The 22230-nt window shown below is 50.1% G+C and overlaps 3 protein-coding genes across 3 annotated transcripts in view; 1 reads left to right on the forward strand and 2 right to left on the reverse strand.

Moving 5' to 3' along the window:
• Window positions 1–7923: 7923 nt before the first annotated feature.
• On the reverse strand, window positions 7924–9516 carry LOC135384466 (uncharacterized protein K02A2.6-like). Its single transcript, XM_064613668.1, has one exon. It carries the CDS (start codon window positions 9514–9516, stop codon window positions 7924–7926), a length of 1593 nt encoding a protein of 530 aa, XP_064469738.1.
• Window positions 9517–10487: 971 nt separating this feature from the next.
• On the reverse strand, window positions 10488–11600 carry LOC135384467 (uncharacterized). Its single transcript, XM_064613669.1, has 2 exons — window positions 11478–11600; window positions 10488–11384 (listed from the first exon to the last, which is right to left on the reverse strand). The coding sequence occupies exons 1-2, from the start codon at window positions 11598–11600 to the stop codon at window positions 10488–10490; spliced, it is 1020 nt and encodes a 339-aa protein (XP_064469739.1).
• Window positions 11601–13148: 1548 nt separating this feature from the next.
• Window positions 13149–22230, forward strand: part of LOC135384468 (venom metalloproteinase BumaMPs1-like) — a 35747-nt gene continuing 26665 nt past the window's right edge. The window contains exons 1-6 of the mRNA XM_064613670.1: window positions 13149–13288; window positions 13784–13862; window positions 16536–16628; window positions 16700–16823; window positions 16929–16967; window positions 21897–22021. Coding sequence (XP_064469740.1) covers window positions 13149–13288; window positions 13784–13862; window positions 16536–16628; window positions 16700–16823; window positions 16929–16967; window positions 21897–22021 — 600 coding nt within the window. The remainder of the gene's footprint in view (window positions 13289–13783; window positions 13863–16535; window positions 16629–16699; window positions 16824–16928; window positions 16968–21896; window positions 22022–22230) is intronic.

Raw genomic sequence — 22230 nt, forward strand, 5'->3', positions numbered from 1 at the left:
GTGTGGTTCCATGCGTGCGGAAGGGTGTCAGCGTGTAGTTTTTCCTCTATTATTCTGCATTTCGTTACTGTTTGCCACTAGAGCACAGCACCGATCTGGGGGGCTCATTTCGTGTTGTTCGGTGTGGTTCAATGCGTGCGGAAGGGTGTCAGTGTGTAGCTTTTTCCTCTATTATTCTGCATTTCGTTACTGTTTTGCTTAGTGAGAAGCCCCTGACGGCCATGTGTCAGAGAAAGTTCTAGGCATGACGCACTGAAGTTATGGGTGAAACGTGCTTCGTTCCGCGGTGCAACTCCGGATGCAGAATATGCACGGAAAGGGTGACGCTGTTTGTGGCTCCTAAGGAAAAAACCTGCCTAAACGTTTGGCGACATGCGATTCCACGTAAAGGCTCCAGTCAACAGACTACGTTTGTGAGAAACACTTCGAACCGCGGTTCATATCGAAGTCGTGGGAAGCAGTCTATGAAGGACCAGTACTTGTTAGTGCGCCGCAGAGAGCATCTCTGGCGAAGGATGCAGTCCCGACAAAAGATAAAAGAAAATCCCGATTAAAATAAAATAAAGGAGCCTGCTAACCGCCAGCAAACGGGTAGAAATCCAGCGAACCGATAAGGTAGTATGAAGGGAACTGCTTCAGGACGAGAGCCGCCGATATTTGGAACAGAGACTGCTGTTCTTCTGGGCATCGTCCTCATCATTGGCATGGTATTTAAAGGGTTAGGTGTGACGTGTTAAAAGTTCATGCGAATTGTGGGTCAACAGCCCCGGGGGAAGCAATGGTCCGTTCAGGCTTTTACAGCCGAAGTGAATGGACGCTTTGCTAGAGTATTGCGGGGATTATGTGAATGAAGTCATCTTTGCTCCAAACCGGTTACAGAAATGCGATGTTCACGAATAATCGAATTAAAGAGTGCATAGCAGCAGTCAAATACAAGAATAAGATGACTAGACGTTACATAGAACAATGGCTACTACTCTGGTTGCTTCCACATATTCCAAACCCATTCGGGTGCTCGTTTTTCAGAGAAAATGACACGCAAGCTCTCAAAGCTAGCTTAGCGGTGGTGTGCCTGATTCTACCCGAAGAGAATACAATACCTTCATACATGTTTGCATTGTTAACTGTATCCTGTTCCAAATGACCTGTTCACACACGTAAAGTGCGTAAAGTTTTTGTTGAGGATTAATAAATACGTGTTCCACCTTTTAGACATGTACCTGCTTCTGTGCTCATTTGCTGAAAGCATGAGCATTGGCAGAAGGGCCCATTTGTTGAATCTCTTTTCGATATCACCTGACCTCGGCTTTGAGAGAGCACTGCAGCTCGTTCAACTAGGGTTTCCTGATAACGTACAGGTTATTTTGCTTCTGAACAAAGATATTGCGCGTATATTGGGAGACTGTCTTGGTTCACTTGTGAAATCACGACTGGCTGCGACATTTTGCTAGCGGAACTTAGCGAAAGAATACGGTCAAATATTCATATCGAGGTGTTTCGAGTATTTAAATCTGCGATTGGACATAACCCATGGCTTTCAGCACCCAGAACATAACGTACGCGAATTACAGTTTCGGAATGCGAAATTCATGTTTTTAGAAACAAACTTAATATCCCTATCCTCAACGACGAACGGTATCGTACTAGAATGCGAGGCGGCCACGCCACGCTTTGCCGATTGACCCTCTTTGTCTGTGGCGACATCTAGTGGCCAGTGTTGAAAATGCGTACGGAATTTCGACGTCGCTGGAGGAGGCGTTACTCCACCTTTGTATCTTACACCGTGCCAGAGGTGCACAAAGAAGAAGCGGAAAGGGTCGTCTCAGAATTAAAGAAGGTTATTTTTTGGGATCACGAGGGTTGTGTCTCCGTGCCGGGCAAGCCCATCAGGCACTCCTCCGTTTACGAACTTGTCAATTATTTGTTGCAACATAAGACGGGAAAGTAACCTTCTTGGTTTTCCAAGGTCTCGAAACTATTGCGCCTGATTTCTCTGCCCAAATCTCGCGAGCCTCAGCAGCAGCAGCAAGCCTCAATTGTGTGGACGACTTATGGGGGGATATGAGAAACCAGAGGGTGGTTTGAGGGGAGTGGACTGCTATAGAAAAGTGCATCACTTGAGCAAAAAGAAGGCTCTCACCATTCTCAGAAAGCTGGGCGCCTACACGCTTCACCATCCGGTGAGAAGAAAGTTTAATAGGAGACGCATCATCGCGCCCAAGATAAACAACTTGTGGCAAATAGATCTCGCTGACTTTTCAAAATACAAGAGGTTCAATGCTAGCTACCGCTACATTCTCGTGGTGATTGATTCCCTCTCCTGTTTTCTGCGCACCCTCCCGCTAAAGATGAAATGCCCCGGCGAAATGAAAAGGGCCATGACAAGACTTTTTCGGAGAGGTAGCGTACCTACACACACATCTTTTGCAACAGAGGAGGGGAATTCTACAACAAGACCGTCAAGGAGTATCTGGCACGAAAGAAGGTCCTCATGTTTTCCACCTTCTCTCCTGTAATCAAAGCATCACAGGTAAGGATGAGTGTGGTGCGGTGCGGTTGTGGGTACGAATTTTCATATCCTGCTCTCTTCTCTGTATAAAAGCAGAATGAGTCATAAGGACGTTGCAGGACAGAATATTCCGTTATTTTAGAGTAACCGGAAAATACCACTTCGTTTCCATGCTTCTCAATATCGTGCGCGACTACAACAACACCAAACACAGGACGTTCGGCATCAGTCCGTCCGAAGTGACGCCCGAAAACGAACTTGAATTGTTCAATAAGATAAATGGGAAGCCCGTCGTACCCTCCGTGGAAAAGAAGCTCAAAGTTGGGGATAAAGTGAGGGTCCTACTGCACAGAAAAGGTTTTCAAAAGAGCTCAGAAGGAAGTTGGTCGCCTCAGATTTTCACCATCTCCCGGCTGAGAGACACGTCCCCTCCCGTCATGCATCTAGAAGATTTTCGGGGCAAGGAAGTGGACGGATCTTTCAACCCAGAGGAGGTACTCGTCGTAACCCCAGGCGCCAATCAGCCTCGGCCAGTAATGAAAGTGCTGAGAAAGAAGAAAGTGAACGGTCAAAGCTTCTCCTTTGTTCGCCGGTTCGGTTACGACAGAGAACACAGTTGGGTTGACAGTTGGGTTCCGAGCAGCCACATGGTCAAGATTGGGAAATGTTGTCAGACATCTACGTCCACCTCCTCTCGAACGCCAGCATGGATAAGTTTTCGTCGAATAAACTCAATGCTGGTAGCTTTTGACAGCCTGCTTCAGCTCTTGAATCGCTGTAAAGTCAGTTTGATGGATCTCAGCATAAGCAACGATTTTTTAAATATCAGATATGAAAGGCAAGATGCAAAAATCGAGGTTCCCGAAAAGCCCAGGAAATAACCTTCCGAGACGACCCTTTCCGCTTCCTCTTCGTCCACCTCTGGACAGAGGAGCAAATAGTCAAAGTCATTTGTAGTGTCGGACACCTTGTTTTTATTGTCATAGGGATCGAATCCGTACTGCTTGAGTATGCGATACAGTGCCTGCAGTATGAGTTTCACTTTGTCGTCATCACTCCCCTTCTAGGAAAGAATGTTTCCAATAGAGCCGGTCACTTCAATTTTCTCGGCCATTGGCGAAAAGGTTTGTAGAGGAAGATAGTCTTTCTCCACATGAGTCCCAACCGACGATAATGGTATGCCACGGACAGGCGATGATGGTGGCCTATCTCCATGGCCGCGCCAGTGGAACTGAGGCAGGTGCTCCAGGCACGTGGCCATCTTCGTCATTGTCCACGGCCTGCTACAGTGCTCCTCCCCAGACGCGGAACGGCGAGAAAGAAGACAGTGAACTACGTCTACACCGGAGGGAGAGAGCAAGGGCGCCCATGGATGACGTGCACTACTGGACGTATTCGTGATATGGCAGAATACTCGTTGCGAGAAGCTCCCGATGAGCGGGACAGATGAGGGGCGAATCGTTGGGTGTCAGAGTCGTGGCCTGGGGTGCCGCAACCGGCACGGGAGCGAGAGCTCGTAGGGTCCCAGAAAGTGAGGCTGCGTACCCGTGAGGACTGCCGGGAAAACTGCCGAGACGCCGGCTATTGCGTGCCGTGGCGTCGGCGGCCACACTTTGCTCTGGTGTCGTGGCCGGCTGCGAATGAGGGTCGACAGGCACAAAGGAAGCATGGTGAAGGGCCGAATTGCTCCGAGCTTGATGTTCATCGTTCGAGTCACCAAATGTAGCAGACAGCGAGTCAGGAAACTAAGATGTTTATTTGAAGCCGTCTGGCTACCAACTGAAGAACACCGGCACGGAGGCCGGGTGTTAATTTCCGCGGGTCGCGCGCTGTGAGGCCGGCGCGATGGTGCTGCGGCCGCTACATTGCCTCCCCCGCTAGAGGCAGCTTGGTGCTGACTGACCAGGTGACGGTCTTTGGTTTCTGCTAGGGTGGTTGCGGGGCGGTGTTGCTGGGTGACATGTAGGAGGAAACTTCAGGCTGGTCGGCGACGGACCGGTTCTCTATGAAGGCTGGCTTCACACAGTCGACGCTTACTGTGTCATCCTTGCCGTGCACGCTGACGCGAATGTTCTTGCCGGCGCGTTCAAGAACGAGGTGGGGACCGATGTAGAAGGGCGTCAGTGGCCTGCATGCGGCGTCTGTACGGATGAAAATGTGGGTAGCGTCGTCGAGGGCTTGGGAGACGTAAGGCTTCCGGGACGACGCGGTACGGGGTGGAACAGGGCGGATGAGGTCAAAGCTGCGTCACAGGCGTTGTAGGAAATCCGGAGCCGTGACACGGGTCGCGTCAGGACTGCTGGGGAACAAAAATTCTCCAGGCAGATGGAGGGTACGTCCGTAGAGCAGTTCTGCCGAGCTACACCCGAGGTCGGGTTTGAGGGAGGTACGAATGCCGAGGAGGGCGATTGGAAGATGGTCTGTCCAATGAACTCTGTCTTTGAATGCAGTTAGAGGAACCTTAAGGGTGCGGTGGAGCCGCTCGACAAGGCCGTTGGACGCAGGGTGATAAGGCATCGTACGTATGCGGGACGTGCCGATGAGCCGCGTGAAGGATGAAAAGAGATTGCTCTCGAATTGGCGGCCGTGGTCACTTGACTAGGAACGCCGAAACGTGCAACCCATGTAGCGAGGAAAGCTGAAGCGACAGTTTCGGCAGTGGAGTCAGGGATGGGCGTGGCCTCAGGCCACCTTGTGTACCTGTCGACGGCTGTTAAGATGAAGCAACACCCGCCTGAGACGGGGAGGGGCCGACAATGTCAACGTGCACGACGTCGAAACATGCGTCCGGGAGGTCGAACTTGCCACGAGGTGACACGGTATGGAGGTAGACTTTTGACCATTGGCACGATATGCATGTGCGGACCCAAGTTGTAACGTCTCTGTGCATCGATGGCCAAACATAGCGTGCAGCAACGAGGCATTTGGTGGTGCGTATCCCTGGGTGCGCCAGGCCGTGCAAGGCCGCAAACACCGGTCGGCGGTACACTTCTGGAACAAAAGGCCTCGGCTGCGCTTTCGAGGAGTCACAGCAAAGTTGGAGGTCTCATCCAAGAATCGGAATGTCCGTGAACTTCAGAGATGAGTTGCCCCGCTCACGCAAGCGCTGTAGCTCATAGTCAGCGGCTTGGGCGGTGGCGAGGGCCTCGGGAGACAGTGGCGAGGCGGATACAGCTTCCACGCGGCTGAGAGCGTCGGCAGGGCCGTTCTCGGTGCCGTTGACATGCTGCACGTCGGTCGAAGACTCGGCAAGAAACGATAGGTGACGTATCTCTCGAGGAGAGTAGAGTGTGCTGGCCGAGGTCAACGGGTACGTGAGAGGCTTATGATCCGTTATGGGCGGCCCTCCAGAAAATGGCGAAAGTGACACACGGCGAGATAGGCCGAGAAGTAGAGGAAGTTAAGGGTCATCAAACACACGGCGAGATAGGCGGCCAGCAGTTCTCTGCCGAAGCTGCTGTACTTCTTCTCCGGAGGCTTGAGGCCTTTGGAGAAGAAAGCAACGGGTCGCCAAACGCCGTCTACCCTCTGCTAGAGAACACCGCTGACGGCTATTCCAGATGCATCGATCATTGGGGCCGTGGGGGCGTCGTGCTTGGGGTGGTAGAGCATGGTCAAGCGTGACAAGGCCTCCTTGATCTGAAGGAATGTGGCGTGAACTTCAGGGTTCCACAGTATGTTCCACCGATGAAGCCACCTTATTCCCACGGACGTTCGGGTCACCAAATGTAGAGGACGATAGTCTTCCTCCACATGAGTCCCGACCGACGATAATGGTATGCCACGGAGAGGCGATGATGGTGGCCTATCTCCACGGCCGCGCCGGTGGAACTGAGACAGGTGCTCCAGGCGCGTGGCCATCTTCATCATTGTCCACGGCCCGCTACAGTGCTCCCCCCCAGACGCGGTGTGGCGAGAAAGAAGAACGGTGAACTACGTCTACACCAGAGGGAGAGAGCAAGAGCGCCCGTGGATGACGTGCACTACTGGATGTATTCGTGGTATGGCACAATACCCGTTGCGAGAAGCTCTCGATGAGCGAGACAGATGAGGGGCGAATCGTTGTGCGTCAGAGTCGTGGCCTGGGTGCCACAACCGGCACAGGAGCGAGAGCTTGTAGGGTCCCAGAAAGTGAGGCTGCGTACCCGTGAGGAGTGCCGGGTAAACTGCCGAGACGCCGGCTATTGCGTCCCGTGGCGTCGGCGGCCGCACTTTGCTCTGGTGGCGAAGCCGGTTGCGAATGAGCGTCGAGAGGCACAAAGGAAGCGGCGGGTCGTGAGTGTGCCAGGGTCTGTGCATAGCGCAGGGCGGTCCCTGGAAGCCATCAAGCGATAGTCGGTTCGAGGATGGCATGACCAGTGAGCGGTCGGATCGTTGCATGGTCGTCCGAATCGGTACCATGGAGGGAGGCGGTACGTGAGCGGTCGGCGAGTCAGTCGACAGGAGAAGGGCAGTCGTGATGCTGTCGTCGTGAGCCGAGTAATGGCGGTGGCTTCCATGGATAGAGCGCTGTGGTAGTGTTAGTCGATTTTGTCAAAAATTTGGGATGGTGAAGGGTCGAATTGCTCCGAACTTGATGTTCATCGTTCGGCTCACCAAATGTAGCCGACAGTGAGTCAGGAAACGAAGATGTTCAGTTGGTAGCCAGACGGCTTCAAATGAACATCTTCATTTCCTGACTCGCTGTCGGCTACATTCAACCAGTCAGATCTCCATGGCCGCGCCGGTGGAACTGAGGCAGGTGCTCCAGGCGCGTGGCCATCTTCGTCATTGTCCACTGCACGCTACAGGTTCAACACCGTGGAAAGCGGGAGAGGAACCACTGACGAAAGAACACCCTGCCCTCGCTGCTGAGACAGATAGCGCTTCAAACGTTGCGGATTCTTGTGAATCTTTTTGTATGCGAGCCGACGTAAGAAGCGTTTGTGCTTCTTCAAACGTGCGAACGTGTCTGGAGCCTGAGATAGCCGTGGGTGTGTAACCGTTTAATGACTGTGACATGAGATGCAGGGAATAAACATCCTGTGATCAGTACGCAGCCAAGTCCAGATATGAGAACATAAAGTACGCGCTCTCGCGCTTCTTCATTAGCCACCAGTGGCGCCACCACAATACCTCCCCCTTTAGATCGAGCCGTAGCGGTCGACAGGATGACGATCCCGTAAGGGGTAGCGCCGTCCACTGCTGTCCGGTCCCGTTGCTTCGTTTCCTGGTGCCGACGTTGGCCTGCGAACGGGAGACGGTTCAGTTGATGTCTGGTTGTCGCCACAGGAGGTGAAGGTGTCATCGACTTCTGGGAATGGCAAAAGGCAGTCTGGTGAGAGACAAGAGGCAGGCGATGCCCTAGGAAGTTCGTCCTCCCAGGATTGAAGTCTTCCCCTTTGCTTCAGATGATCTTTATGTACGCGATGCATCTAACCATCAGCGTCTCGCACTCGGAATATAACCTTCCCCTCCTGGCCCACAATAGTCGCACTACTCCAGTGTCCCTTTTTGTGTGGGTCATGCATCCAGACACACGTGTTGGACCCAAAAGATCTGTCTCGTGCTCGTTTGTCGTGACATCGCTTCTGACGTTCCTTAGCGGCGACGTCTCTTGCAGGAGGAGATGAAGACGGGCCAGCGGGCCGTACAAGATCCAGCACGGACCGATAATGCCGATTGTTGAGTAACTCACATGGTGGACGGCCGGTCGATGCATGTGGGGTTACCCGGTATTTGAAAATGAAACTTCTCAAAACCTCCCTGTCCTCCACACTTGAACGGGACACCGCAGCTTTTAAAGTTCGGACAAAGTTCTCTGCTTGACCGTTCGACTTGGGATGATATGGACGTGTCCGAACATGATGAATTCCTTGTTCCGACAAGAAACGTTCGAAAAGTTGACTGGTGAAAGGAGGGCCATTGTCCGACACCAGTACCTCGGGAAGACCGTTGTGAAGAAAGATGTCTTTCAACACGTCAATAGTCTTGATTGCTGTGGTAGACACCATGCGCACAACTTCTGGCCACTTGCTGAAAGCGTCTACTAAGACAAAATAATGATTCCCTTGCAGCTCTGCAAAATCAGCATGCGGTCGACACCAGGGCTTCTCTGGTGACTCCCACTGATGAAGTGGCACCGGAGATTCTTGTGCCGCGACGGATGCACATTGATCGCAATGTTGCACCTTTGCTTCAATATCCTTGTCAAGACCTGGCCACCACAAGTATGAGCGGGCGAGCATTTTCATTTTGGTCTGTCCAACATGACAATCATGTAGAGTGTCCAGCAAATCCGCTCGATACTTCTCCGGAATCACGGTGCGCAGTCCCCAAAGGACACATCCTCTGTGAGATGTCAGTTCAGTTGGCTTCTGAAAATACATGGCAAACTGTGGCTCCGGATTCTTTGGCCAGCCATTGACAATAAACTCCAAGACTTGCGCCAAGCAGTGATCTTTCTGAGTGGCGTCTGCGATATGCTTAGCGGTGACTGGCAGAGTAGACATATGAAAGTCGTGTACCGCGTTAATCTCTTCGTCCTCGACGTTGAAAATTCCTCGCTGCATTTGCTCATCAAACGTCAAATCGGGGCCCTCTGGAAGCCTGGATAGTCCATCAGCATTGGCGATGTTGTTCGTAGACTTGAATTGTATATCAAATGAATAGCTCATGAGGATGATTGCCCACCGCTGTAGACGACTTGCTGTAGTAACGGGAATGCCTTTCTTAGACCCGAAAATCACCGTTAAAGGCTTGTGGTCTGTGAAAAGCGTAAACCTTCGCCCCCACAAATATTGGTGAAACTTCTTGACCCCAAAGATAATGGCAAGGGCTTCCCGCTCTATCTGAGCGTATTTGGTCTCAGCTGGTGTCAATGTCTTTGATGCATGTGCAATCGGTCGATCTTGGCCGTTAATACGATGGTAGATGACTGCACCAAGCCCCTTCGAAGAAGCATCCACGGCAAGGAAGATATCCTTGCGCGGATCGTAGTGTGTGAGAATTTGGGCAGAAGTGAGCATCTTCTTGATTGCCTCAAACGCATCCACGCAAGACGCCGACCATTGTCATGGCACAGATTTCCTGAGTAAATTGTTAAGCGGAGCGCAGGCGTCCGCCAACGAGGACAAATACTTTGCGTAGTGCTGAATCATGCAGAGAAACGCCCGTAACTCTGACACTTGCGTGGGAGGAGGCATGTTCAAAATTGCCGACACCTTCTTGGCAGATGGTCGAAATCCCTCCGGTGTAACAACATGTCCCAAGTATTCCACCTGGTGCTGCATGAAGGCACACTTCTCCTTCTTCAGTGTGAAACCAAACTGTCGAAGGCGCTCTAAGACTTGCTCAAAGTTCTTGAGATGCTCCGTGTCGTTCTTGCCAGTGACAATTATGTCGTCCAGATAGCAAGTGACAGACGGAATTCCGGCAATCACTTGCTCCATTGTGCGCTGAAACACCGCAGGGGCAGATGCGATGCCAAACGGCAATCGATTGAACCGATATAAGCCTTTGTGCGTGTTGATTACCAATATCCTCTTGGCTTCGTCATCCAACTCCATCTGGAGGTACGCCTCAGACTAGTCCAATTTGGTGAACTTCTGGCCTCCATTTAGCACTGCCAACAGCTCTTCCGTTCGAGCAAAGGATACTGCGCGATCTCAGTCTGGGGATTCACTGTGACGCTGAAATCACCACAGACTCGAACAGCTCCATTCGGCTTCGGAACAACCACAATGGGGGTAGCCCATTCCGACACCTCGACTGGTTCCAGCAGGCCATTCTTTACCTGACGTTGTAGGTCAGCTTGTACTGCCTCACGAGTCGCAAAAGGAATCGGTCGTGGCTTGAAAAACTTTGGCTGAGCGTCGTTTTGGAGATGGAGATGAACCAAGGTCTTGGTACATCTACCGAGCTGATTGCGAAAAAGATATTCGTACGCCCCCAGAATCTCGCCCAACGCAGCGATTGAGCTAATGGAACCAACAAACAGCTAGTTGAGATTGATGCCTAGCTTGCGTATCCACTCTCGCAAAAGGAGATTAGTGTGCTCCATCTTGGTGAAGATAACTGGTAGGGTTTCTTCTCTTCCATCGATGAAGACATGAACGTCTGCCGCCCCACGAAGCGGAATTTCATTCTTGTTGAAGGCGCGTAGACGGACTGGAGAGGGATGTAGCCTTGGCTCGCCCAATTCCTTGTACGTCCGATCATCCAGAAGCGTGGCACGGGAACCAGTATCCACTTGTAAAACGACCTGCTTGTCCTTGATCTTGCAAGTAAGGAACTTCCCGTCCTCTTCATTGGCAAGGAACATGTCCGTCACAAGCTTCACCTTGCGGACCCTCTTGCCTTTCTTGTGTTTTGCCTGTGGCTGGGATGTACGGCACATCTTTGCAATATGGCCAATCTTCCCACAAGCGTGACACTCTTCGTTACGAAATCTGCAAGATTCCTGGAGGTGGTTGGAATTTCCACACCTGAAACAAGACTCCTTGCTGGCATTCCTGGATGTCACCTTGTGCACGTCCGTCCCCGCATGCAACTGCTTCGATTCAGCCTCTGCGGCCAAAGAGCTTTCAGCCAGCCGAATCGCTGTGTCCAAAGTTAGACTCTTCTCGAGGACGAGCCGGGCGCGAATGCATTGATCACAGAGACCCACGATAAAGGCAGTTAGTAAGGAACAGGCTCTGACATCTGTTTCCGTTTCGTATTCGCAACGGGAAATTATTGCAGACAAGCGCTGAACGAAGTCTTTGACGGGTTCGCCCTCTTGCTGATGTGCGGAGAAGAGCTTGCACCTCTCAAATTCTCTGAAGCACTTTGGCGTGAAATGTTCAGATAACACGGCCGTAATGTCTTTGAAAGGTACCTCTGTGACGGTCCAAGGCTGCAGCAAGTTTTAGAGTCGTTTAAAAACGTCCGGACTGAGTGACGAAATCAAAAGCCCACATTTGTCCGCGTCGTTGATGAACCTTGCTACTTGAAGCGCTGCCTGGAACCGAATCTCATAGAGCTTCCAGTCCTCCTTCTCCGGATCGAACGTGCCGGGACTTCGAAACCGTCGTACTGCATCATCAGAGGCTGCTCCCGACGTTGGTGTCATTGCCGATTCGTCCCCTTGCATTTCAGTCAGGGACCCGCTCGTCGCCAGTTCAGATAGCCGTGGGTGTGTAACCGTTTAATGACTGTGACATGAGATGCAGGGAATAGACATGCTGTGATCAGTACGCAGCCAAGTCCTGATATGAGAACATGAAGTACGCGCTCTCGCGCTTCTTCATTAGCCACCAGTGGCGCCACCACAATGCCAAAGCCACCTTTCTGTTCAATACATTGAGACAAATTTCGGAGAGGTGTTCCATGTAGAACGGGGAAGAACGACTCAAGACGTTGCGACGACGCGAAAAGGGTAGAGTGGAGAGCGCTTTGGGTAAAGTGCGGTGAGGATGGAGATTCCTTTCGCAGCGTAGATATATTGTCGTTCTCCCGGAAAGATATTGCTACACAACCTGTGATCCTCGTGCGTATAATTGTGAAGATCCACGAGTAAATAAACGTGGGCTGACGACATCGCTTGTTTACATGCGTCCAGAAAATACTGCAATTTTTTTCTGCCGAATAGCTGTTGCCCAAAATGTTCCATTTGGTGGACACTGTGCACGATGCACCACAGGACGACCTAACTGGCATTGTAGGATATAGTTTTAAAATGGCAACTGTTGAAAAAGATGTTTTGAACGAGTAAGAAGATCGACGCGTTGGCGTGGTGAGAATCCCATACGAAAAGATCGGTACCATTCCTTCAAGAAATCTGCGTAGGTCATGTGATAGTCGACGACGATGAGCATAGCGCACGACGTGTCCCACTCTCGTGGTAGCTCCTTGGTAAATTTTATAGAGTCCCCAAATTCATTCTGCATGCTCAGTGAAGCATATTTCTGCACGTAGAATATTTGCCACGGTGTCGTGTCCACGACGTCATTCAGGTTCCTCAACACGTTTGCTACAAACGTGGATTTACCACACATGGATGGACCGCTTAAAATACAGTGAAAAGGATGGCGGAAACGAAAAGGTTCAGGGGAAGACATGGCGCGTGTGTACAGGTTACACGAAGAAAAACAAGAGACTGAGCCTCGTAGACAAATGCATCTCTTTTATTTACACGTCATCCAAACTGCGTTCCCAATACAGATTATCCAGGCTAATGTCGGACTTCTTTTTCGTTAGTCTGTCCGCCGCTAAGATGTGGTCGAGCACAGTTCATCTTGCTCTAGCACATTTCTTGACGTGCTTGCAACCATTCCAGGCGGTGGACCTGAAAGGCTTTGTCCATGATGCCACGAAGTTCTTCATTTTTGCAACGCAGGAGAATAAACCACACATGACGTTTTCCACGTATTGGTCAGAATGATGATGCGAGCGCAGTGCGCGCTGCCTTTATAGAGCGTTTTCAAAAAACCACACGCAAAGAAAAGAGAGTGAAACCGAAACGGAGAAGCAACTTGTTGCCGCTAGGAGTGTGAGCACACAGTGGAAGGCGAGAGCGAAACCGAAACGGGGAGCACCCGCGAAGAGATGGTCACTCGATGCCGGCTGGCTGCGGCAGCGCAGAGGGCGCTAGGAGAGCGCACGCGCATGTGTAACGGCCATGAAGAGGCGCTCCTGTCACTCGCGCGCTGGCTCTCATGGAGTGAGGACATGCGATCGGTCGATCCGCCGTCCCCACGTCGCGTCAGTTGAGGCTTGGCCGTCGTCGGGACCAGACGCTCCGTCGCCACGGGCGGAAAGGTGAGTGATTTGCCGTGGTGGTTTTTCGCGATGTGTGCGCGTTTTTTACCACGCTCGTGTTAAGCCTTTTCTCGCATGTTTGCTGTAACGGATAGGCCTTATTCCCTGTATTTTGTACGCACATGTTTAGACTTGTCTAGCAGTGACTTCCACGCCATTGAGTTTTCGTAGTGTCCTAGGCCTTTTCTCCATGTTGCCACATGTTTAGCACTGTGCGCCTAGCATTTTGCGGTTGTCGTCTTGTGTTAGCCGTTGAATTTCGTAGCGTTGTGCGGTGACGTTGTGGTAAGGCCTAATCGATTGCCTTAAGCCTTTTCCACGATGTGTAGTGTTTTCTCTGTGCTGTCGCATGTTTGCCGTAGGGGTTAGGCCTTTTCCCCATGCTCTCGCATGCTTAGACTTGTTGAGCAGTGTTGCAATTTTTTCTGCCACTAGTATTTTGTTGTTCTTTCTCGCATAGAACTATGATTGTCTGGTACGATGTCTTGCAACTAGGTGGCCACCTGTCGTCGATATCTGCAACTACCAGCCATCAACAAGCAACATGGCGGTCACTGGTCACTCGGGTGTTCCGGTGCGGATTCTTCGATGCGGCATTGTCGATTTTCGAATAAGTTGTTTCTCTCCACTATATTTCTATCTATATTTTTCTTTTTTGTGACCACGAGTATCCGGAAACACACAGCTGGTCTGGACACGAGTTAGATGCTCCCCAATTAGTGTGATGACTCCCTGGAGGGTCCCAATTACTGTGGGGGGTCCTAATTAGCTCTAATTGCTAATTTAATCGTGTTCAGACCAGCTGTGTGTTTCCGTATAATCGTGGTCAGTACTCACTAGTATCGAACACATCCTGCGAGACTGCCGAACATTCCGCTAAAGCAAGAAACGTTATTCTCTTTCTGTGGGGGACATGTCTTGCTGAACGACCCATCTGACACTTTGCTCTCACTGACGAATTCATGCACCCTCTACGCATCTCCACCTTTCATCCTGTATCCTCCATCCGTCTTTTTTTTTTCTATTTTGTTATGGTCGTGACGACGCCCACTTCTGTGTGGGCAACATCGGCGAGCTGATCCTGCCAATAACCCCCCCCCCCCCGTTTTCGGTCGGGGAATGATTCCGAGTCGAGTGGCTGCAGGTTGCCGGTGTCGGCCGACTGCCAACAACCCGAAAATTGCTCATACTTCATGGAAAAGGATGCCCCGTGTGAACGATACCAAAATGTCCGCGAAAATTGTAACCTGACACATACAAGAAAACTGAAAAAGGGGCACACATATGTGTGTTGAGAGTACGAACACGAGGGAAAGGAGGTCAGGAGGGCATTTCCAAGTGTGCATGGTTGAAAACCAGATCCGTAAACATGTGTATGAGACCGGTATCACAATATTTTGCACACCTTCACAAACTACTTGGCCAAGTTTATCTTCTGAAAACAGCGTACATATTGAATAAACGAGTTTTAAAGATTCGCACTACCTGTGCACACGTAAGGAAACACGGAGGAGAAGTAAGAAGAGTGAACTCCCCCACAGCGCCATTGAGAAAGCGTGGCCATTAATTCCGCGAATCTTTTGTGTCCGCAATGCGGCGCTCGCGTTCTGTGGTAGACTGCTGTAGTGGTGACTAGATCGTTCGGTCTTACCGCTCGGTAATGCAATTTTTTTTATCTCCGCTTGTGCGCTTCATCTGTGTATTAAAACGTGTTTTGATAAGTAAACATGATGCCTGTGTGTACGGGAAGGTTCTCTATTTCAGTTTCTAGCTAAGTGTTGTTTTGGTTCAGAAAAGGAAGACTTCCTTCCAGCACCGTTGGATCTGCACGTGATTGATTCAAGAGTTTCAGAAAGAGCTTGCGAATTGCACTTTCACTTGCGAAGTGTGCGTCACTCTATGGAGTGTTATGCCATCATTAGGTGAGTAGCGCAGTGAGAAAACACTGACAAAGATGGAGGACAGAGGAGGACATTCTGACTCGGACTATCCTCATGGTCCCCTAACTTCGTTGGTATTTTCCTACTGAGCTGTTCAATCAATGAATACCTTCTACTAACTGGCCTAATCACCCAATTTTCCACGCTCCTGGATGGTATTAATCATTAAACAGAAAGAAGGCAGAAGAAAATATCTAAACACATAATGCAGCCAGCTACAAAGCAGTCATTTATTTCTAGATGCCTCCAGTGAATGTTTACTTAACAAACTCTTCATTTGAGCGCGTCAGGGTAAAGTATCCAAGCGTAAAACATAGCATCGCCACAGCCGTATCTTCGGAGAGGTAGTCTCAGAGGGAACGCGAGCACCACGGCGCGGCCGGACAAGATTCGTGAAATTAGGGCCGCCATTTCCCAGCCGAGATTGGTCTCCTCACTTCTCCTCCGTCTGAGCCAGGCAGGCGAATGAAGCGCAGCGCAGGCGATTGATTCCGATCGTGTGCTCCCCATTCACACGCAATATGCTAAACGAAAAGTCCTCGTTAGATACTCCTACATTCGCTTACCAGTATGAGATCTGAGAGTGACGTGTCGCGTGGAATATAGTGTTACCGATGTCACACTTCTGGCGGTAAGAACAAGTCCGATGCAAACCCAGAAGCACCCAAGAAGTCACATTACAGAAACCGATCACAGACTCTCCACGACATGCAGACGCCGTCCCACCCGCCCGCCGGTCTCCAAAGGACCTCCGGCCGCTCCCTGATTGGCGTTGTCCAGGTGACGTTTTATTCGATGCCCAGAGAGGGAATTCCGTAATACTCTCAACGTCCGTCTTCTCTTGCCATGCATTGCATTAAATCGCACAGAGACTACTTCATTTTTTTGCGTAGGATTTTCGGCGTTATTGTCGGTGATGAATGAGGAGTAAAACGGCACTATAGCTTCCTAATCGATTAGGACGGATGGGACAGTTCCTTTCAATAGGGAAAAAATTCTGGCATACCACTTTCTCGGCAGGAAGAGCAGTTTCCAGCAAGCATTTTATGGGGTGTACGGGAAATTTCATAGCCCCTGTAAGCACCTTCCTGCAAACGTTTCAACGTTTTTCGTGCAAGGTGAAACCAGTAGGTGAACTACACTAGTACACGTGATTTTCCATGCGATTCAATGCGGTAATTTTCACGTTCGCAGTATCTCACCTTTACGGAATAGTGAAGTAACCGTGCTAGAGCTTCAGCCAAAACACATTTCCCGTAGAAATTTTGTTTTCTGACTTACTCGATTTGTGTATCTTCCGCACGAAGATCAGTACTGACAGCATCAAAAGAGGATTGTACCAGGATGTAAAACATGCCGCATCTGTACACCTAGAAGAAAATGGAAACAGAGTTATTGTCGTAAGTCCCTATACCTTGTAGATCCCACGTATGACAGCAGAAAAAAAAATTTATTCCGTCTAACGATCCAGGAAGGTATTCTTGGAAGCAAGCTACGAATTGAACCTGTGCGAGGTCTGTCAGAGCGTGGGGACGAGGCTGTTGCCCACAGAGTATATACTGTTGAAGCGGCCGAAACCTATGTTGGCGACGCAGGTAAGCCACTCCCCTACGGGCAGTGTCTCTCAGACTGAATAAAAGTGGAACGTGTCCAATAAAAGTATGTGTGTCGCTCTTACACTGAATATGGTACGTTTGCAGTGCACTCGCCCAGCACTACTCATGGGATTGCTTTGTCAGGTAAGATAGTTGCCCTGCCATTGATAGAAGCACCAGGTAAATCTCTATACAGCATGGTCTGAACACAACTACGAGGAGTGCCCCTTGAGTTCTCAGCATGACACAGAAAGAGGGGGCGTACAGACACCAAACTTTACCGTGGGACATGGGAACTCGTCAGTATTGACTGTACTACAAATGGCGTATGCGCGCTGCACGGTTTTGCTGTTGCGGCCGCAGCCAGGTAGCGCAGTTGAGCTAAAATGCAGAAAGTGAATGCATGTGCGCTCACCGTATATTTGTCTCGGAAGGCCCTAACTCAGCAAACATCCACCACGACATGTTGCGACATTCAGGAAGGATGGTGCATACTACAGCAGATGAAGAAGTAGACCGCCGAATTCAACCACGAACTGAACAGCTTCGAAGACCATCCCCGACCTGGCAGACCTGTGGGAGTGACGCCACGATAAAGCTTCCACGGCGATCACTATGATGTTACGGCACATCGCCAAGTCGACATCCGGGCCATCGCTCATGACAGAGGCATATCCAAGAGCAGAGTTCAGCGCACTTTGGCCGGATATCTTAACATCCACAAGGTATTTGCCGCATGGATCCAAGATTGTGCTCACCTGATCAAAAGCACACGCTCTAGACCACATCCATGGACAATTGCCAGTCGTCGTTCAGGGCAGGTCCTGCGGTCTTCAGTACCTCGTTTCTAACCATGGGTCAAACATGGGTCTGCTACTTCCAACGCGGCAGCAAAGCCCAGTTCAAACAGTAGAAGCTCCCTCCTCCCCACCGCAGAAGAGGGCTTAGTGTCTTCCATCGGCGGGAAGAGTGGTGGGCATGGCCTTCTGGGATTCGGAGGGCGTGCTGGTCACCGATTACCATAAGAGACGGCAAACTGTCGCTGGGGACTACTTCACAATCTTGATTCGTCGATTACGGGACACCATCAAGGTCAAATGATGCGGTATGCTAAGGGGACCATTTCCAGCAGGATAATGCGCTCCCACACAAAGCTGCTTCGTTCGTCTAGTAGTTCCACAGTTTCTTGCACAGAATGTCATACTGGTCGTGCAGGCAACGTAGCAAGGGGACGTTACTTCATCGGGTGCGACTGAATATGACACGAACAAAACTCTTCCTGTTTAAGATGAGCCAACTGCCTTTTCCTCTTTGCCCCACGTGTCATGTCGAGGCAGACATGCAGCACATCGTCCTCGACTGCCAGCTGTCCAACCGGTCCAGCCTCCGACGCCATCTCGCCCGTGTGGGCTACCCAGAGCTTTCCCTCCCGCTACTACTTGGCCCTATTGAGCACGCTGAGGTCACAACTGCGCTGCTACAGTTCCTTCAGGACGCCGGACTCTTGGACGCTTTGTGATGTCTGCCTGCAGCAACTGGTGCCAAGCCTCTTGTATCGCTAACATTTCCTTTGTTTCACCTAACCATTAAATATATCTCCTGTACATCCAACCTGCAGAGCGGCATTTAAGCTGCTCTCATGGTTTCTCATAAAAAAGAATAAGAATCTGTAGGGGAACGTGAGGTACAGTGAGGCATGGGGCAGAGTGTTACATTGCCGATATCTGCCTCATTCGAGAACCTTAGAGAACGAAACTGAAACAGTGCGACATCGTCATCGGTTCATGCTAGAAATGGGGGAGCCTTTGTCAGGTAGGCAAATCGTATTGACGGACGTATTTCGATTAGGGAAAAAACATATTTTGATGACATTTCTTTGGGTATTCAATAGTGACTCGAATCCTACGCGTTCTAACTCTAGTAGATGAAAGCGGAATCACTCAGAACTAAAATCAAAAGGTGGCATGATGTTTGCTCGCGCTCAGCCACGTGCTGATGCGCACATCTCAAGAGCTGTGTGATTGGGCACGGTGTTAGAGGAGCACATTGGGCAAACTGAAGTAGTGTACTCCAGGGTCGGCAAACAGTTTCACCACCATCACCACCACCGTACTCCAGGGTGTTGAATAGTACGGCTTCTACATGAAGTCTGGTTTCTGACAGGAGAGAATGTCGCGGGGAAATACGAAGCTAGGTTTCTGAGGTAGAGCAAAGAAAGACGGAATTCGTTTGTCGGCCCCGACGTTACTGATATGGCACTGCTAAATGGGAGCGATATTGTTGACGTCTTGCCTACCCTACTGTGTGTTCACGCCAGCAGACGCCTCGAGCCCTGCTACACGTTCGAAGTTGACTTTCTATGAATTAATACGTTGTATGGTTCTGGTATCACACTCCCCCGGGGGTTGTAACACTCTGCCTTAGCCTGGGGCACACAGTTACAAGTGTTGGCTGTCTATACTTTAGCAATCCCTCGGAGTACCTCTTCAGAAATAACGTTCATTTTGTATGACCAGTATAAAACAAGATTTATTCTAGCCAGTGGAGTTAAAAATGTAAAGTTTTCTTTCCTGTACAAAAATGCGAAGAAATCTACAAACGTTTCACGTTCCCCTACTCGTTAAAAGCAAACACCGCATGTACACTTACGATAATACGATCACAAAACTATATGCCATCACTAAGCCCGTTTTCATGGACGTCGTTTCAGCCAATTCAATTTGAATTCAATCAATTTCTCTTTTTTTTCTAAAGTTCCGTGTTCACGCCGCGAAGCTACTATGGCTATGAGTGGCGTACAGACGTGAACAGATGGAGAGAGGACACCGGGAATTAGTATGCGTCCTGGGCCGACTTCATGGGATATTGTGCCGCCGTTCGTCTGAAAAGTCTCCGGAAAACCCAGGGAAAACCTGAAACAGCACTGCTGGTGGTAGGATTCAAACCCACCACCTCCCAGTCTTCAGCACGACCTTGGCGACCACCGACAAGTGGGACGCTTAACCCAGAGCCGTATACTAAAAAGGGAGTCTGGCCATTGGGACTCGACCTGTCAATCACAGTTTCGCTTCACTGATTGGTTTGCTTTTTATCAAGGGGGTCGCCATGACACTTCACTGCCACACAAAATGGCGACGAAAACAAACACAGTGAAGCGGGGATTTCGTGACAAAAAATTTTCACAGACTACTCTCATTTTACGCTGCAAATGTACATCCTCATATATGTTTCTCGGAAATCAGTTTCAACTGATGCTCACCCATCGATATCTAACCAAAAATAATACGTTTTGTCGTCGGTGTTAGACTTAACACGGCGATCACGACGAAATCATAACAAAAAACGGCACTGTGCTGCACAATCTTATATTTAATTGCTGGATTTCATGAATATAGTCATTCTTGCCTTTTATATTCCAACAATTCATGTAGATTTTTTTCAAAATCTTACCTACGACAGAATGTGCCCCCAGCAGGTGGATCTGCCGGCAGCGGTACAAGGATGGAAGCAGACGACCATTCCCGACGAGCCCCACACACTCTGGGTGGCGTTCGTCAAATTTGCACGAAGAATCCAATAGTTTTGCAGATAGCGAGAGGTATCCATTTCAATCCCATCCAATCCACTTGCCACCCAAAATGGCGCTGCCCATGTTCGATAGGGAGACAAAAAGTGAGGATAGGTTGATGGATAGCGCCCTATATTTCAAGCCTCTATTGGTCAGAAAGCTGAAAAAGTGGGTGGAGCTTCAGGTATAGGCATGACCCATTAATGGCCAAACTCCCTTTTAATATACGGCTCTGGCTTAACCCGCTCGGCAATGCCGCTGGTGACAATTTTGTGGTGTTAGCGTTACATTACGCCGTGAACGCATCGTTTTGTTATGGGTCTCTTAGCCGGGACCGCAGCATTTGGATAGACCACGTCATGATGTTGTCGGGGCATTGTCAGAGAGCCAAGGACTTTGCGGCCGCTGTCCGAGTCTGGGACGGGTTGCAAGCTGGTTGAGATCCGTGTCGGATAGGGGTTCGTGATTTTGGGGTTGCGTCCGGACGGATAGACCGCCCTTGCAGTAGCCTGTCTTGCCTTAACGGAAGCACTTCATTATTACAGGTCTCACTCAGAATACAAAAGGAAGATATTTCACGCTGAATGTCGCGACAGTTACCTGCCTTCGCGACGATTAGCGACGTGTCAATTTCGATATGTAATGCAGCAATAACTACTACGTGATTCGCAATGACCTCGCTCGGCGTGGTAGCACACGAGGACAGTCTTTGAGCTGGCCATGAAACTCACCAACCATCATAGTTAAAATAAAGTTGCTGTTGTTGTAGCATTATGAGGTCATAGCGAACATTTTCGCCTGGACGTAAGGACAAATATCTTATGCCACACGGGTATGGCTTAACGACGACTTGCCAAGGGGCACTTGACCTGTAGTCAAAGGGCGCGGGTTCAATTCGTGCCACTGCCTTTCTTTATGGGTGACTGACGTATTTCTGTATTTCATGTTCTTAGACACTTTGAGGATCTTGGTGTATCTATCAACTTATATGTAGATCTGAGCGCGGGTGCGGGTATACCCGCGGGTGCCCGCAGTTTCCCGTATATCGTCACGATTTGCGGGTATGAATTCGCGATCGACGCGGGTAGCGGGTAAAATGCGGGTGTACCGCAATGCGACCGCGGGTAATGCGGGTATATCCGGCCGAGCGCGTGAATACCGCTCACTCTCCCCTGTGGGTCCCAATGCGGGTACACAGACACCACTGCGGGTGCGGGTCGGCCAGATTAAATTCTTGCGAGTGCGGGTCACACACGCGCGGGTTCACGTTTGCTTACCCGCACTCACTTCTACTTTTATGCTCCATTCTCTGAACAAATTACTTTCCACCCACGACAATATGCTTGACGAGTAGCCCTCTAGCTTGACTAATAAGACGACCCCTCTTCTGTTCACCTCCATTCATGTGCGGAGGCACACTGTCGTTGCGTATTGGCGGCACACGACAATGCAGTATACTGCATTTGTCAAGTTTGTTCAAAATATTGTATTCTATCCGTTCGCAGAGCGTGAAGATTTCGCTGATTCAGTTCTGGCGGATGTATGCATCGTGGTCGACTCGGTTCACAATAACACAATAATAAAAAGTGGGAAGAACCTGCACGTCTACATCACAATTCTCATGAATGCCGTAAGTACGCGGTATTTCAACTGCGTCTAGCATGCCTGCATGCATCATAGCGTGAATGTCGGGCGTTGCAGTGCAAGCACTTCGATATGCACTAGGAAAATACCGGGCACCTTTGGCAGCATGGCATCCTCTGGAAAATGTGAAACCTCGTGTAATATGTCATTCGTTAAAACAGTGTGCTGGTATTCCAACACTCAACTTCTTCAGTG

Source organism: Ornithodoros turicata, chromosome 2, assembly GCF_037126465.1.
Source record: "Ornithodoros turicata isolate Travis chromosome 2, ASM3712646v1, whole genome shotgun sequence".
In the NCBI taxonomy this organism is placed as follows: domain Eukaryota; kingdom Metazoa; phylum Arthropoda; class Arachnida; order Ixodida; family Argasidae; genus Ornithodoros; species Ornithodoros turicata.

Bases quoted from the DNA above. Each gene is read 5' to 3' on its own strand.
- LOC135384467 (XM_064613669.1), bottom strand. From the start codon at position 11,600: ATGACACCAACGTCGGGAGCAGCCTCTGATGATGCAGTACGACGGTTT. The intron at 11,385-11,477 runs GTAGCAAGGTTC...AACTTGCTGCAG, and splicing joins GGTTCCAGGCAGCGCTTCAA to CCTTGGACCGTCACAGAGGT.
- LOC135384466 (XM_064613668.1), bottom strand. From the start codon at position 9,516: ATGCTCACTTCTGCCCAAATTCTCACACACTACGATCCGCGCAAGGAT.